The 17,991-nt window shown below is 36.8% G+C and overlaps 1 protein-coding gene across 2 annotated transcripts in view; it reads right to left on the bottom strand.

Annotated features, from left to right (window-relative positions):
* Positions 1–451: 451 nt before the first annotated feature.
* Positions 452–17,991, bottom strand: part of LOC131677944 (protein unc-13 homolog 4B-like) — a 207,705-nt gene continuing 190,165 nt past the window's right edge. For both annotated transcript variants that reach the window (XM_058958048.1, XM_058958049.1), the window contains 2 exons: positions 6,386–6,585; positions 452–732 (listed from right to left, as the gene is read on the bottom strand). In XM_058958048.1, coding sequence (XP_058814031.1) covers positions 608–732; positions 6,386–6,585 — 325 coding nt within the window. In that variant the 3' untranslated portion in view covers positions 452–607. The remainder of the gene's footprint in view (positions 733–6,385; positions 6,586–17,991) is intronic.

Below are 17,991 nucleotides of genomic sequence, written 5' to 3'. Positions count from 1 at the left end.
TTTGTAGTTTTTGAATGATGCAGGTTAACTACACCGCAAATCGTGTTTTCCCAGAGTCATTCTACAAAAAGCTCCGTCACCGAGTCGCATGTCAATATTTTTGCATGGAAATATTACAGAATGTGATTGAAACGATGCAGTATAATGTTCAAAAGTTTCGATAAATTCGCTTCACCCAAATTTCTAAAAAATCGCATACAAAACAAGTTTTTTACGCTGAAACCCTTGCCCCCTCTTAATATTAAAGCTAATTGTACCTTTTTCTTCAATAAAAAATTCAAGTAACTATTGGAAATATTCACCCCCTTGTGGCGGAACGCCCAATATATTGAAATCTAAATGAAATGTCGAGTAAAAATATAATCTAATGAAATACTTACGTAAAAAGTGGATATGCTGAAAAAAATCTTGGGATGGAATATTTCGGCAACAATGAAAAATTTACTGGAAATTTATACTAAAAATGTTGTATGGATGTTCGTGATCGATACATAGGTATGTGAGTTTAAGTCAAATAAATTCTAAGCTATTTTTGAGTTTAAGATCTAAATAATCGTTTGTGCTCGTTTGTAAATGCGTAAAATTTATTCGATAGACCGAAACTACTCTAGAAAATGCTTATTACACTGCCAGTATACGCCGCTTTCCCAAGTTTTTGTTTAAGTTTTTTGAAAAACTGCGTGGCTTCCTTGTCGTTCTGTCGGTATTCAAGCACTGGGATGCAGTCAGATTCTTGAAATAGAATAAGTAAACATAGAAGAATTTATACTAAAATCTCTAAAGTTTGAATGAAATGAAGGAATTCCAAGAAGATCCGTCCGAAAATCATTGAAATCGTGACCGACAACCTTTGATTCCGATGAAACTTCACGCGTTTCACCGGCATGGATGACTAAACGATTTCCACAGTCAATGAGATCATTTTGACTCAAGAGCAATTTTTTTAAAGGGCGTAGAAGTTTTTGTATGCAGAATTTTCCAAAACAAATTGTCATTTACTGCACATGATCGCCAACCAGTCTCATAAAGATAGGAAATCCCACAGAAAACGAGACAAATATACGATCATTGGTAGTTTACCGTATTTTATATAGCAAAACTGAATGAGAAAGGGGGATGAAAATTTCTGCACAGAAAAATATACACTGAAAAAAACATTGTGACGTATTTCACCAACTGTCACAATTCTCTTTGAAGGCGAATTCCAGACAACCCGTTACTGGCCCAGGGTTGTTAATACGATACATTTTTCACGATAATTTATCGGCGTTACTCGTTAACGATAATGTATCGTCATCGGAAACTCCGTTAACGATAATGTATCGTCACCTTCATCGTCATCGTCGATAATTGTATCGTCGTATTCATCGTCGTCGTCGGTTCATCGGTTATCGCGATACGTTTTGCGTTACTTTGCCGTTTATTGGAGTTGAAGTTGATGCGGTTAACATTCAATTGTTTAGAAGTAAATAGTTATTGAAGGACATGTTGTTGGCAGTTGAAAATCAATAGTTTTGGACATTTTCTATGCACAGTGGGGTCCGACGATGCGTCAAAATGAAATTTCAACTTTTCGGGAAAGTCTATTATATTGAAGGGAAAGTTGTTGGTAATTGAAAATCAATAATTTTGAACATTTTCAATACGCAGAAGGGTGCGACGATGTGTCAAAATGGATTTTTTTCAACTTTTCGAGTAAGTTGGTGCACAGAAGAGTCCCAGTCTTTCCAAGCGGCAAAAAAGTGATCAAAATTGTTTTGACCATGAAGAAAACAAATTTTGAGCTATTGTGTAAAGGGCCGTCCACAAATGACGTAGCTTTTTTCGGCGATTTTTGAACCCTCCCTCCCCCCTCGTAGCATTTGGTCACAAAATTCTAACCTCCCCCTCGTAAATAACGTAGCATTTACCTACCCCCTCCCCCTCGTCCCATGCAACGCGCCCGGGTGATGAAAAAAATTACATATGTTTTTCAGTTATTTTAAATACATGTCCTTTCAAAATATTTGACGACTTTTATCAACATTTTCATTATAACAGCAAATTGCGTGCAAAATAAGCCCATTTCATGACAAATATAGTGTTGATAGTTTTGTTTTGAATTTTATATGTTAAGGGGAGCATGAAGACAAGTTCTCTCAGTTCACAATCGTGCAGCTGCCAATGATTCTAAGAACCATACGTTGATCTAAATTACTAAATTTTGTTTGGTTGAATCCGAAGTGAAAATTTAATTCAGCTTCGAAACTAAGTCTACTAGTTAGCAACATTAGCTAACTAATGTAGCAAGTTAAATCCGTATACAAAATCTTTTCGTATTTTTGCGTACTTTTAATTTCGCGAATCGAAAAAGTTACCTCATGAATAACCACATCAAAAGTAACTTGTTTGAATTTAAACTCATTTCTCTTGGGAATGGAGGATCATTAAATTGTTTTCTCTAAACAATGGGTTTTAAACTTAATGCTACGTCGCGCAACTTCTGACCCTACCCTCCCCCTCGTCACACTTCGTCACAAATTTGGTATACCCTCCCTACCCCCCAAAATACTACGTCATTTATGCATGGTCCATAATTAGTCATTTTTAGCACGCAAAAATTTATATTGACAAACTACTAAACCACTATTATTAGGCCATTCACAAATTACATTACACATTTAAGTGGTGTGATGATTAACAGATTTTATTATAATTTTAATTTAAACTGAAAGATTTTGGATTTTAAAAAGGACAATATACATATTTCTAATGTTTGATTTCCTTTTCTAGTTGGGAAGCTTTTAGCCCCCTCCTCCGTTTCTTCTCTCCACTACGTAACAAGATACTTCATGCTTCCTTCTTTTACCCTTAAATATATAGTGTAATTTACACGGCATCATAATAGAGTTTTAGTCGTTTTTTGAATACAAACCCATTTTTATCAGCCCCTTGGTGAATTTTAGGCTGATAAAACGATAACATTGACAAAATCAGCACATTTTTTTCTGGTTTTGAAGAGACGAAGTCGAAACGCAAACATATTTTTGCCTTTCTCAATAGAAAGGTATTGCAATTGCTCTGAAAACCGATTTTTTAACGGAGGCCCGGAGGGCCGAGTGACATATACCATTCGATTCAGTTCGTCGAGTTCGGCAAATGTCTGTGTGTGTATGTATGTGTGTGTGTATGTATGTGTGTGTGTGTGTATGTGCGTCTGTGTGTGTGTACGCGAACACAATCTCACTCACTTTTCTCAGAGATGGATGAACCGATTTTTACAAACTTAGTCCCAAATGAATGGTGCAACGTTCCCATAGGCTGCTATTGAATTTCTAATGTATCCGACTTCCGGTTCCGGAATTACAGGGTGATGAGTACGATCACGCAGAAAATGTCGATTTTAAGAAATTCTGCAATGAATGTATAATGGTGAAAATTTTTCCAAAATGTGACCACAACTGCTTCAATTTGTAGTACTAGGTCATTAACAGCCATTCAAAGTCTCTTTGGTTACATTGGCCACCATCATCGGTTCCGGAAGCCCCGGCGGAAGTATCCAAATTCAGACTAACAGTCACATCGGTTTCTCGGAGATGGCTAGACCGAATCACCCAAACTTAGTCTCAAATGAAAGATGTTGCGTCCCCGTAAATGGCTATTGAATTTTATCCCCAACCGACTTCCGGTTCCGGAGTTACTGGTTGTGGCGTGCGATCACATAGCAAATTGTGATTCAAACCGATACTCCGATGGAAGCAAAAAAGGTAAAAATTTCGCTAAAATGTCTCTCAAATAACTTAACTTTGCAGTTCTAGGTCACCGACGGCCAAACAAACTTTCGTTGACTACATTGACCACCATAGACGGTTCCGGAAGTGCCTGGGAAAAGCGGCCATCTTTCAAAATTGACGAACTCACATCAGTTTCCCTGAAATGGTTGGGCCGATTTTCACAAACTTAGTCCCAAATGATAGCTATAGTCTATAAAATTTCGTACGGATCGCTTATATGGGTCCGGAAATATAGACTAAATCGTCCGGTCACATATGAAATTCCCATATAAGCCGGAACTCAAATTTTTTTTCCAAAGGGGGGACCCCATGAAATTTCAGAAATCGAATTCGTATTTTTGATGCCAAACATCTTTAAAATGCATGAAACGTCGAGATTTTATGTTATTTCGAAAATTTTTTTTTATAAAAATCGACTTTTTGAGACTTTGCCGATTTCGCACCTTTTTTCAGTTCAATATTACCGTGGCTGTTTTTTCTTTTTCAAAATTTTAGAACTCGAATAATGATTTATTTTCCTGTATATAGTTGTCATGTGATGTATAATATTAAAATGTAATATATGCATTTAAAAGTTTTTAATGAATATAAACAACGCACACATTCTCGTGATTCATGATTGAGAAAGGCACAATTGCACCGCTAGGTGGATTAAACAGGTTTTTTTCATTCTTTTTAATAAACCGCAGCGGTTAAAATATTCTTCTTTAGTCCCTCGACAAAGCCTCATAACCCGTTCTGATTATTTAGTAAAAATTTCCCTTAAGGAGGTCTTACAGTACAGAATTTTTATTTTTGTATATTTTGCATCTCTTAGATAAGAAAAATATGCTAAAGAAGGAGTTTACTCGAATTTGACTTGAACGTAGAGGCTAGAGCCCACCAAACAGTTTTGATAGTATTTGTTTTACAGTTTCGTATTGGTATAGCTTCGTCTACGGAAATTTGCTGCTTCCATGCAAAAATATTGCTTTTTGGACACTAAAACATTCGATAACTTCTAAGTTGTAAGAGATACAAATAAACTTTCATTACAAAATTTCTGTAATTTCTTATGCAGAACAAAATCTTGGAAAATTTTGAAATTCTACAAAAATTCCAGAAAAAGTATTTTGAAGAAAGCAATTTTCAGGGGTATATAAAAGAAATATCTACATGTGTCTTTTAAAATCGACTGATAGGCACATAGTCTCTTCAGCGAAGGTTATACTAAAGGTATTCTCAACAGCTTTGCCAAATTAAGATTTTTTTTTCATAAATGACCAAACAAAAACTTGCTTTTCAGCTTTAGAGGGATTAATCATCCAACTAATACTTTTTAAATGCAAAAAATATAACTAACTTTGCTGAAAACACTATAGCTAAAAATGTTCTTTCGTGGTTCAAAGAATTTCTTTCACCTTTTTGCCACTTTGGAAACACTGTGCACTGGTAAATCCTCCTGTGAAGTGAAAATGTCCAAAATCATCGATTTTCAACTGCCAACAACCTGCCCTTCAATATAAAAAGTTCACGAAAAGTTGAAAAAATTTCTATTTTGACGCACCGATGGTACATTGAAAATGCCCAAAACTATTGATTTTCACTTACCAATAGCTTCTTCAATATAATAAATTTTCCCCAAAAGTTGAACAAAATCCATTTTGACACATCATCGGACCCCATCTGTTCATAGAAAATGTCCAAAACTATTGATTTTCAACTGCCAACAACATGTCCTTCAATAGTTATTTATTTCTAAACAATTGAAAGTTGACCGCATGAACTTCAACTCCAATAAACGGGAAAGTAACGCACAATATATCGCGATAACCACTGATGAATTATCGACGATGACGATACATTATCGTTGACGGATTTTCCGATGACGTTGACGGGTGGTTAACGTTATCGACGATGATGATTAATTATCGATTAACAACCCTGTACTGGCCGAACACCGTTCACAGCACTAAATGCAAAAGAATTTTTTTATCTTTTGTTTACTATCAGCATCTGTGGTTGGCGAGTGACCGTCTGTTCGGAATTTTCATTCAAAGTAAATTTTAACAGTTGGCTTTTACGCCGTAATCATATATTTGTCGAGAATTTACGTCGAAAATTAAAAGTATAAAAACACCCATTTTTTATTTTTTTATATCTTTTGTCAATGACAATCCTAAAAGAAAAGAAACATTCAAAATGTAATTGCGGATTGGAGAAACTATTAGTAAAAAAGTTTTTCTAGCAAAAATTTAAAACATGTTTTGAAATTTCATGCAAATTGACAGACTAAGCTGTAACTTTATTATGAAAATTTTATTTCAAATCTAAATGAATTTAACCTTCCGGAAGTCGCGCTAGTGCACTGAGTGCACACTGCTCTGAAAATCTAGCGAAATCGTCTTAGGGTACCAGCGACTGCTCGTTCAGTGGGCCATAAGCGCGACTTCAGGACAGTTAATGAACATCTCCCGAAACGCGACAGTTTTTGAGATATTTGAAATTGGAATCCTTAACAGATATGTTGGTTCTCGCGGAGTCGAAAACAACTGCAAAGTTTTGTTCAGTCGGAAGTGGTTCATATTTTATGGCCGGCCGCTTTCTCATGGAATTCCTCAAGGGTGACTTACCTATATTTTCCGGCAATGTGAGGAATAGCTGTTGCACGTCTACACGTTGAACATCGTGATTAGAGCTGACAAGTGGAACGTTATCCAGCCTGAGAAAACATTCGCCAACATGTCGTTGGCTAAGACCTAGCAGCTCTGATACCTTTACGTTGAACACAATCAGGACGTCCGGAATTTCGAACTGCTCATCGGTTAGCTTGCTGTAAAAATATGATAATTAAAAAGAGCATTTAGTGATACTATTGGTGTAGAATATATTGAACGAAAGGCTTTGCTCAAATCAAAAATTTCATTTATGCTATTATATGGATCTGTAAATAAGAGCACCATAGATTATTTCTATTGTCTCTTCTGTCGTCATCTAATCCTAGACGTTTGAAATATTGCAGTGGGTGGTTTTGCCTTTCTCATATAGAAAGGTTATGCAATCGCTCAGAAAATCGTGAACCCAATCCTGGCTCGGAGGGCCGGGTGGCATATCTCATTCGACTCAGTTCGTCGAGATCAGCAAATGTCTGTATGTGTGTATGTATTTTCTAATCTCACTCACTTTTCTCAGAAATGGCTGGATCGAATTGATCAAAGTTAGTTTCGAGTGAACGGTATAACGCTTCTATAAGCTGCTAGAGATTTTTAGTTGATCCGACTTCCGGTTCCGGAATTACGTGTTGAAGAGTACGGCCACACAACAATTTTCCATATAAAATGGTACCACCATGATGTCCAAATGATGTAATACATAATCAAATGGTTTCAACATTTGAGGATTTGAGGGCCTAGATAACTAATGATCAATCAAAGTAGCTTTGACCACTGACTTTTGTTTCTGGAGTTACAGTTATTGCGGCCACATAGCAATGTCTCATATAAACCGGTAAAATCGTAATGCCTCAAAGGTTAAAAATCTATTAAAATGACCATCAACTTACTTAGATTCTCAGGCCTAAGCAAATTGAATATTACATTTTTGTTCGTTTCAAGAAGGGTTTACGAGCCCTTATTCATCTCATTAGTCAGGATGTCACTATTTCGTTGATAACTCGGCTTAGAGTGACTGGATTGCGCTTAAATAGGTATCATCATCTTTGCTTCGTTCTTAACAAGCACAACTGGTAAAAATTTTGCCTGGAAAATGTCAAATGCTCTTGTTTGGGCAAAGTGAAAAGTTGAGTTCAACGTACCCTTATTCATCCTACCATTTGAGCTAATGCGTTGAATAGAGATGACATGCACTGCTCTAACTAATGTGTTCAAATAAGTGGGATGAATAGATGAGCTAAGATGAAGTAGGGCGCATTAACCCTATGTCAGCGTCGACATGTTACTCATCAGGTTCGTGACAGTCGTTCACTTATCTATACTGACCAAGTGTAATAAGAATGTATGTAGACATTTCCTTAATGTTATATTGAACGTATCCAACTATGATATCATAGTGTGGATAAATGATGCACAATTGCACTACTAGGTGGATTAAAACATATTTTTTAATATAACATTACAGTGGCTGCTTGGAAAAAAAAAAGATGGGTGGGTAATGTCTGCGACATAACCGGAGAGATGTAGAATACATAAGGAACACGTTCTTTAAATATTTTGATACTCATTGGAATTTTCGGACAAAAGGTGATTTGGGCGAGGAATATTTCAAATTATTCTTTACAAAAATGATGGTGGTCCTGAAAAGGACCGGTTTTGTTGGCGTTGTTGGCCTTGGTGAGGGAGATGGCTAACGATGAAATTAATTGTTAGCATGAGGAACTCGCGTAGTACTGGCCAATGGAAGAACTGATAATAATTGATTCCTGAAAATCAATTTTTCTTTATTCATGTAAATTATACATACTTACAAATCTAACAGAAGATTCCTGATCATATTTCTGAATCATTAGTGCGAACATTGTGTAATTTGGTTAAGTACAATGAAAGTTACAAACTTTCCAAACTCGACCTTCTGTTCCTTCAGAAATATTGAAATGGGGTGTCTATATTAAACCGTTAGTCGTGGTCACAATAAAAAAAGATGGGTGGGTAATGTCTGTCACATAACCGGAGCGTCGTGATTTCAATTCGAGACGTTAATTTAAATCTAATAATATTCAACAGAATCACGTTTGAATGGGAAATTTTCAAATAATTCTCTATGGTAATAATGGTGGTTCTGAAAAGAACCTTTGGTATCGGCGTTGGTGTTGATGGTGATGCGCTGGATCGTTGGATATTTTTGGCATGATAGTTACGTGCCTGGCGAACTGTTTTGTAGCCTCGAACAAAACGACAAGACTGGCTTCTTCGGGTACCATTACGGCTGAACTTTATAAGCTTAGCTCGACTTTGAAATCTTGCACAATCTCACGAATCAGACACTAGTAGGGCCATTTTGTTTGCTACTAGCACGGAGCTGCACAAAAAAACCATTTAATGCAGTTAGTTCACGGGGGCTGCCAAAAAGCTTGAATAGAAGCATGCGACTTCAACGTTTCTCTTAAACACATGCAACGACACATTCGTTTTGGTAATACTGATAATAACAGTAGAAAGGAATGGAAAAGCAGTGCACGAAACGAGCGAGAGGATAATTTAAATTTTTGTTCCGTGTGCAAGCTACTTCTTTCCACACAACGTATTATGTTGCTTGTTGAAAATTTGCTACACACCTTAAAATGAAAGTTTCAGTTTAACTCTCACTAGAACACAATTGATTGGTCCTGAAAAGAACCGTTGCTTTTATTGTAATTTACGCCCACTCCCACAAACCGACCAAGTAGGCATCACTGGCTTCATTACGGCTGAGTTTTGTAAGCGTAGCTCGACTTTGAAGTAATACACAACCTTACGAACCAGACGCTGGAATGTTAGCCAGCGGATTAGTTGCTCCGTTGCCCTTTAGTTGGGGCGAAATACTAGCACGGCGACAGTTCCTGATCGGTAGTTGATTGCGATGGGCCACCAGTAGCTGGGGCACTTTTGCGGACCGTCATCATCGCCAACTGCTTTCCTCCGGTGGACTGGCTGCTTGCTAGTGCTTGAACGAATACGAATGATGAGAAAAACCGACCGACCAATATTCATATATGAAAACACGAGAAAGCACTACTATCGCTCTCTCGCTCGTTTTCGTGCCATTCCTGTGCCTTTCCTGTGCCTTTCCTTTCCGTTCGGCTACCAATACTAGCATAACCAAAACGAATATTCTGTCTTTCCATCGCCTTCAATTTAGTGGCCAGTGCTAGCAAACTTGCATGTTCAGTTTTTCAATAACAACATTTTCAATATTTTCAAAGAATGTTGCAGATTTGAAAAGAAGGAAGGAGAAGATTTTCACAAATTTAAATTCTTTTGTCTTATTTGTTAGCGCTGATAAAGGCTATTTAGTTTGCTACTAGCAAGGAGCTGCACAAACAAATCGATTTATGCAGTTAATCAACGGAGGCTGCCAAAAAGTTCGAAAAAAGCATGCGACTAGTGTACTTTGCATATTCTATATTTTATCAATACTAGAGAGGATCAATAAAATAATTCAAATTGTTATAGCGACATGCAATTGTGGCAACACTGGCCATGAGATGGTGGGAGAACACGCACATTCGTTTTTGTTATGATTGTAGTAGCAGCAGAAAGGAATGGTAAAGCAGTGCACGAAAACGAGCGAGAGAGGATAATTTAAATTCTCTTTCTTTCTTTCCACACATCGTATTTCTTATATAGCTTTCTGAAAATTATTTGTTATACACCATAAAATGTAAATTTCAGTTTAACTCTTATTAGAACACAATTAATTGGTCCTGTAAAGAACCGTTTATTGTTTTATTGCGGGAGCATAATTCAGACGCACTCCCCGCGGACACGGTGAACCACTTTAGCTCTTATTAGAACACAGATTAGTTTCTCTGTTGCCCTTTAGTTGGGGCGAAATTCTTGCAGGGCGACAGTTCCTGATCGGGTTGCGATGAGTCACCAGTAGCTGGGGCACTTTTTCCGACCGTCGTCATCGCCAACTTCTTTCCTTCGGTGGACTGGCTGCTTGCTAGTGCTTGAACGAATACGAATGATGAGAAAAACCGACCGACCAATATTCATATATGAACACACGAGAAAGCGCTACTATCGCTCTCGCTCGTTTTCGTGCCATTCCTGTGCCTTTCCTTTCCGTTCGGCTACCAATACTAGCATAACCAAAACGAATATTCTGTCTTTCCATCGCCTTCAATCTAGTGCTAGCAAACTTGCATGTTCAGTTTTTCAATAACAACATTCAAACAATATTTTCAAAGAATGCTGCAGATTTGAAAAGAAGGAAATGATTTTCACAAATTTAAATTCTTTCGTGTTATTTGTTAGCGCTGATAAAGGCTATTTAGTTTGCTACTAGCAAGGAGCTGCACAAACAAATCGATTTATGCAGTTAATCAACGGAGGCTGCCAAAAAGTTCGAATAAAAGCATGCGACTAGTGTACTTTGCACGTTCTATATTTTATCAATACTAGAGAGGATCAATAAAATAATTCAAATTGTAATAGCGACATGCAATTGTGGCAACACTGGCCAAGAGATGGTGGGGGAACACGCACATTCGTTTTAGTTATGATGGTAGTAGCAGCAGAAAGGAAAGGAAAAGCAGTGCACGAAAACGAGCAAGAGAGGATAATTTAAATTCTCTTTCTTTCTTTCCACACATCGTATTTTTTATATAGCTTTCTGAAAATTATTTGTTATACACCATAAAATGTAAATTTCAGTTTAACTCTTATTACAACACAATTAATTGGTCCTGTAAAGAACCGTTTATTGTTTTATTGCGGGAGCATAATTCAGACGCACTCCCCGCGGACACGGTGAGCCACAAAGCACTATTTTGCATCCTCGAACAAACCGACCAAGTAGGCATCGTTGGCTTCTCGGGGCATCATTACGACTGAGCTTTGTAAGCGTGGCTCGATTTTGCAGTCCTGCACAATCTCACGACCCAGACGCTGGAACGATAGCCTACTCTGTTGCCCTTTAGTTGGGGCGAAATTCTTGCAGGTCGACAGTTCCTGATCGGGTTGCGATGAGTCACCAGTAGCTGGGGCACTTTTTCCGCCGTCGTCATTGCCAACTGCTTTCCTTCGGTGGACTGGCTGCTTGCTAGTGCTTGAACGAATACGAATGATGAGAAAAACCGACCGACAGATATTTATATAATCGCGCTAATATGCACTACTATCGCTTTCTCGCTCGTTCTCGTGCCGTGCATGAGCCTTTCCTTTCCGTCCGGCTTCTAATGGCCTAACCAAAGGAATATGCCGTCTTTCCCCCACCAACTGCTCTCGTCAAGCAACCCAATGCGAATAACCATAGGAACAAACATGTAGTGGACCTATATATAAATTTTTCATTATTTTATTGTTCGGTTGGTCCACCATTTTGACGGCTCTGTGCGGGATGGGCTGAAAATTTTCACTTTTCCGAGTCGTTTTCGAAAGATTTTTCAAAACACAATTTTTTGTTATTAGTGCATGTTATACATACTTCAAATTTTAATACAGCATAGAGGAACATATTTGCAACAAATTGGCCTAAAAATCAAATCATTCTGTTAAGTATGATAAAAGTTATTAACGTTCAAAATCTGACGCGGCGCCGCAGCCGATATTTTGAAACGGGACCCCTATATTGAAAGCTTAAATGTATTCTACATTAAAAAAATGTAAACAATTTTTGGTGCTTAGACCATTTAGGCATAAAGTATACTTCCTACACATGGTGTGAACATTACTTTTCTTCTCCCACCAGCTGATCAAGACTACCAAACTATATCTCAAACCGTCGTTTACGGTTTCTGATGGTTCAAGTTTTTGATTTGGCCCTTTTTCTTTTACGAAATTGCAGAACTCGCATATTGATTTCTTTACTTTATATACAAGTCATATAAAGTATAATAAGAATTAAATGTAATATATACATTTGAAAGTTTACAATGAATATAAACAACGATGAAATCCTAGTGTTCATGATTGAGAAAGGCACAATTGCATCGCTTTATCTTTAGGTGGATTAAAATAGGTTTTTTTTAAATTTATGTCCACTGGGGGAACCAATGTGCAATATGTGAGGAAATATTAAGCCAAGCCTTGTTATGTCAGCTTCTTATGTGATCATTTAGCATTGAACCGATACCTTTACTGATCGTCTTTATTCACGAATCCCGAGCAAATACTCATGGGTTCAAACACCACATAGCCCCTTGAAAAGACCTTAAACATGGTCCGTGCCGAAATTCACAACCATCAAGACACCATAAAATGGTCTCAATAACCCATTAATACACCAACATATGGTATTTTATATGGGATCTACCAGACCATGGTGATGGTGTTTTCATAGGTTGAACCCATTTCAAACACCCATGTCAAACCCCATGAGCATGGGGGTGTTATGGGCTTTTCGTTTGCTCGGGATGACTTTGTCCTATCGAAAGAAAGCCCTGCTAGACCAGTTTGTGTCAGTGGAATGTTATACTTCTGGTTTATTCACTTGTCTATGTCAAATTGAAACAGCGTTGAAAAAATTTTTCGTACATATAATGAATCGTACGTAGTTCTATTGAAAAACATTATTTTTTATTACGAGTTTTTCGTGAAAATCACGAAACGACTTTCGTCGGCTTATTACGAAACAGCTTCGTTCGGTAAACGAATTGTTCGCTGCTATATACGAATATCTTTATAATATTTACGAGCACCATTCGTCGAACCGTCAACGTCAACAGAGCTTGAATATGGAGTCATTGTTGCTATACGTCATATAATTGGTGTTGATCACGACGGTCTCAGTCTGACTATTTAGTAGCCGTATCCGTGTCCGCCGGTTTCAGGAAGATTTTCTAAACCTCTTCCGCTTCTAGTTGATTCAGAATCTGGAGCAGTACGGATTCAGTTGAGCTCGATGGTTTTGTACGAAAAATTTTGAGTTTTTCTCTGCCGGATCAATGTCAAAAGAATATGCTTTTAAATACGAAAACTTCTTTTAGATGAACGAAATGAATTCGTGCGACCAACGGGATTGTTCGTAATATACATAGACGTTTATTAAAATAAACAAAACATTTCGTTTCATTCACGAAAATTAATGTCGTTTTCAACGACAACATTCGTGCAATGTACACTAAATAAGTAAAATTCACGAAAACTTTCGTTCATCAAGCGACCATTTCTTCATATCACAATAAAATCGATTTTGCCAGATCTGTTTTTTAAACTAAAAACGCTTTTAATCCACCTAACAGTGTGATGAGACATTTCTTATAACTCTTATCACTCTCTTCGGATATTATATCGTTTGAGAACATTTAGAACTTGATGCTTCGCGATGTTTTTGATAACACATACTACATGGGATAGTGGCAGGACTCAGAGAATCGCTCAAATCAGCATAGGACAACATCAGTGCCTGAAATCTGAAACCAAATCAATGGGAAAGCGAAAAAATGGCCCAAAAAATAAACATACAAACGAATTATTGCTAATGCTCTGTTAATAAAATATCTAAATTCCTCAATCAATGCATTGTGGTGGGAAAACTGAATTTTCCTTATTGTACTGAGCCAAAAAATCGATTTTTTTTTAATCGATCTGAAGTTTATACTTTACTCAAATTTCCAACGCGACGGAGAACTAAGAAATCAACGCTCTTTCTTGAAAAAAAGCGATACTAGCAGTGACACCATTCAAACAGTGAATATTTCCAGACTTGGTTTTATTTCCTATTTAAGAACTATTGTGTTTTTTACATCCTAGATTGCATGATTCAGTGATCGAAACCCAAAACTTTATGAAGTATTTGAAATTATTAAAATAAATGTTTATTTTTGTTTGCTATTGAAATTGACAAAATGATAGTATCGCCCCTTTGGCGATTGTTTACTTTTTTGGTCCCACCTATCAGCATTGAAGTATCGCCCTTACGTTTTTTTACAATACCAATTTTACAATTGGTGGGGGTTTGGTGAAAATCGATCTTACTGTCCAAACGGCAAAATTCCGAAACCGTAATTTTTGAAGTTTTAAAATTATGCAGAATTAATTTTTCGGAAAATAGTAACAGAGTTCGTGTCTTTACCGAATTTGTTGAGACTTTATTGTAGTCATGAATATTAACCTGAGAAAATTCATCATAAATACTTCTTGGACGATATACCGTCAAAATTCTTTTATCAAATGATTCGCTGTTTAACGTTTGTAAAACTCATCGAAGATACTAAACCTCCGAAATTGGCGGTTTCAAAATGATGTTATCTTGACCTTAAATTACTGTTTTTGAACATTCGACCTATACATATAATTGGTCATACAACAAAAATCAAATGCTCATCAAAATCGATCAGGACCTGCTAGAGTTGAATGAAAATCGTCATTTCTCTCTACATTCGGAAAGTGTTATCCTCGTTATTAATCATATTACGTTTGCGTCTCAACTCGACGCATTCCCAAAATAAAAACCTGTTTTAATCCACCAAGTGGTGCAATTGTGCTTTTCTCATTTGTCCAGACTACGATTCCATGGCTGGTTATGTTCAATACAATGGTGGAAATGAATATTACATGTTCAGTACGATTTGCACATACATACAACGGATCGACAGCCACGATCTTGAGATACTATGTGATACTGAAACATCGCTTGAAACCAGCGGCGGATCATGGAGAAAGATCCGGGAGGTCCGGGTCCTGCCGAAAATTTTCAACTTGTTAAGAAATTTTACACTAGTTTTAATTTTAAAGTAGCAACCCCTCACTGCATACTCCCTCCGGGCCGGTATGATTGACGATTTTTAGAGTGATTGTATAACCTTTCTATATGAGAAAGGCAAAAATGTACCAAAGTCCAAAAAATCAATTTTTGTCAAACATTATTTTTTTCGAGTTTACATCAAATCTCAATGTTTCATGCATTTTAAAGTCATTTGGCATCAAAAATACAAATTTGATTTTGAAAATTTTTCATTTCAGTTTATGTGGGAATTTGCTGTGTGATTGCACTCTTCAACTCGTAACTCCGGAACCGGAAGTCCAATCAATAAAAAAATCAATTGCAGTCGATGAGAAGGTTGTACCTTTCATTTCAGACTAACTTTGTGCAAATTGGTCCAGCCATCTCTGATTAACAGAGGTCACATTTTTTCCACATACATACACACACATACATACACACACAGACATTTTCCGATCTCGACGAACTGAGTCGATTGGCATATGACACTCGGCGCTCACGGTCGGGATTAGATTGGCGAATTTTAGAGTGAATGAGAAAGGCAAAAACATTTTTAGCAAATGTTGAAAGTTATGCATTTTTTCTATGTTTCATAGACATTAAATCAATTTTAACTTCGCTTCCTAATAAATAAAGACCCTTATTACAGTACATCTCTACAAAAGTGATTTATGATTGATTACAGAACTCTGGAATTTTCTATTGGAATGTTTTCAGGCAGGAATTTGATATTGATGCTATTAGACAACTGTGAAATCAAGACCAATAGATCAGTTACATATCAGCCCCCCATTCCGACAATTTATCAATTTATTAATCTATGTTGTCAATTTCGGCAGATAATTTAAAAAAAAACTGCAAAAAGCGCCATTTTACACATTCAAACATTCATATCTTGGAAACTAAATATCAGCATCAAAAACAAATTAATAGCGTTCTTACTATTTTATAGTTCTTTCATTTAAAATTGGTTTGGATACGATCGGTTCAGCCATTGCTGAGAAACACGAATGAGAGTTTGCCCGTTACATACACACACACAGACACACACAGACATTGTCCCAAATCGTCGAGCTGAGTCGATTGGTATAAAAATCTTGAAAGTTTGAGCGAATTCTATCCTTTTTTTATAAGAAATAAGAAGACAATAAATACGAAAACTTTTCTAAGATGAACAAAATGAATTCGTGCGACCAACGAAGTCGTTCGTAATATACACAAACATTTATTGAAATAAACGAATGATTTCATTTCATTCACGAAAAATAATGTCGTTATCAACGACAACATTCGTGCCATGTACACTAGATAAGTAAAAGTTACTAAAACTTTTGTTCATCAAGCGTCCATTTCATCACACCACAATCTTTCTAGTACTCAATAATGATGAGCAGGTTGAAATAGAATCGAATTTGCCAGATCGATCTTTTTAATTAATAAAAAATCGGTGCTGTCAAACATTGATCCTAAAACATCGAATGCGACAAACGAAATCGTTTGTAATATACATAAACGTTTATTAAAATACACGAAACATTTCGTTAAGTTCACGAAAAATAATGTCGTTATCAACGATTACATTCGTGCAATCTAAACTAGATAAGTAAAATTTACGAAAACTTTCGTTCATCAAGCGGCCATTTCTTCGTACCACAATAAAATCGATTTGGCTAAATCGATTTTTTTAAATAAAAAAAATCTATGTTGTCAAACATCGATCCCAAATCGACTGAAAACAATAAGAGGATAATAAATACGAACACTTTTCTAAGATAAACGAAATGAATTCGTGCGACCAACGAAATCGTTCGTAATATACACACACGTTTATTAAAATAAACAAAACATTTCGTTTCATTCACGAAAAATAATGTCGTTATAAACAATAACTTTCCTGCAGTATACATAAAACGTGTAAAATTTACGAAAGATTTCGTTCACCAAGCGGCCATTCTTGTTCATGAAATGAACGAAACCTACTATTTAGAATGCACAAAAATACTTCGTTGCAGAAAACGACGAATGAATTCGTGTATTGTATGATCGATTTCATTATATTTACGAATTTATATTATCAGTGTAGAAGAGAACTTAAACCTTTTATAAAGTTAGTGATGATAAATCATTAAATTAGCCAGAATAAGTACCATTTCCATCTCTATTTTCGCCAAGAGCGCCAGAAGTCCACGGTACGGCCCTGTCTAGGACTCTATGTTCGCAGATCCAGTGTCCAGCATAAGTGGTTGATGAAAGTGTTCGATTTTACTACGGCAATAATGTGAGAAAGGGCCTAAAGTACTGAAGATCGAGCAGACTCGCGATAGGTTTTAATGGCTATGCGTAATTTTAACTTTTGCAAATTTTCAGTAAAACAGCTCGACCAGTATTGAACGCCCGACACGAATGGAGATCGATGCGTAGGCAAAACCGGGGTGACATTTCGCATCGCGAAACGAAAGGTTTATTGTATGCAAGCTTCTATGAAAACTCGATTCGAAATGGTTCCATAATGTCGCCCCCGATTACGGTGACGTTCTGCCACTGTTCATCTCGAAATGAAAGGCTTTTTATATAAACGCATGTATGAAAAAGTCATTTCATCTTGATTTCTTAATGTGTTCCTAGCACTGCATGCTGGTCTGAAATGGAAAGAAAAGATCCGTTCAGTGTCTGTCCACTGATGCGTTGCGTTGCGTTGTGACGATGATTTTGGCGGATTGCACACTGACTTCATCATGTTTGACTGCTGATTATCTAATAAGAGTTGCTTAGGAAATAGTAAATAGGAATTCATACCAATCCGACCCATATTAAAACCTCAACAGCATGATAGCCATCATTGCCGGCCGCCCCC

This window comes from Topomyia yanbarensis, chromosome 1 (genome assembly GCF_030247195.1).
Source record: "Topomyia yanbarensis strain Yona2022 chromosome 1, ASM3024719v1, whole genome shotgun sequence".
NCBI classification, from domain to species: Eukaryota; Metazoa; Arthropoda; class Insecta; order Diptera; family Culicidae; genus Topomyia; species Topomyia yanbarensis.
Note: the sequence above shows the minus strand (reverse complement) of the source record. Positions and strands in the feature narration are given on the sequence as shown.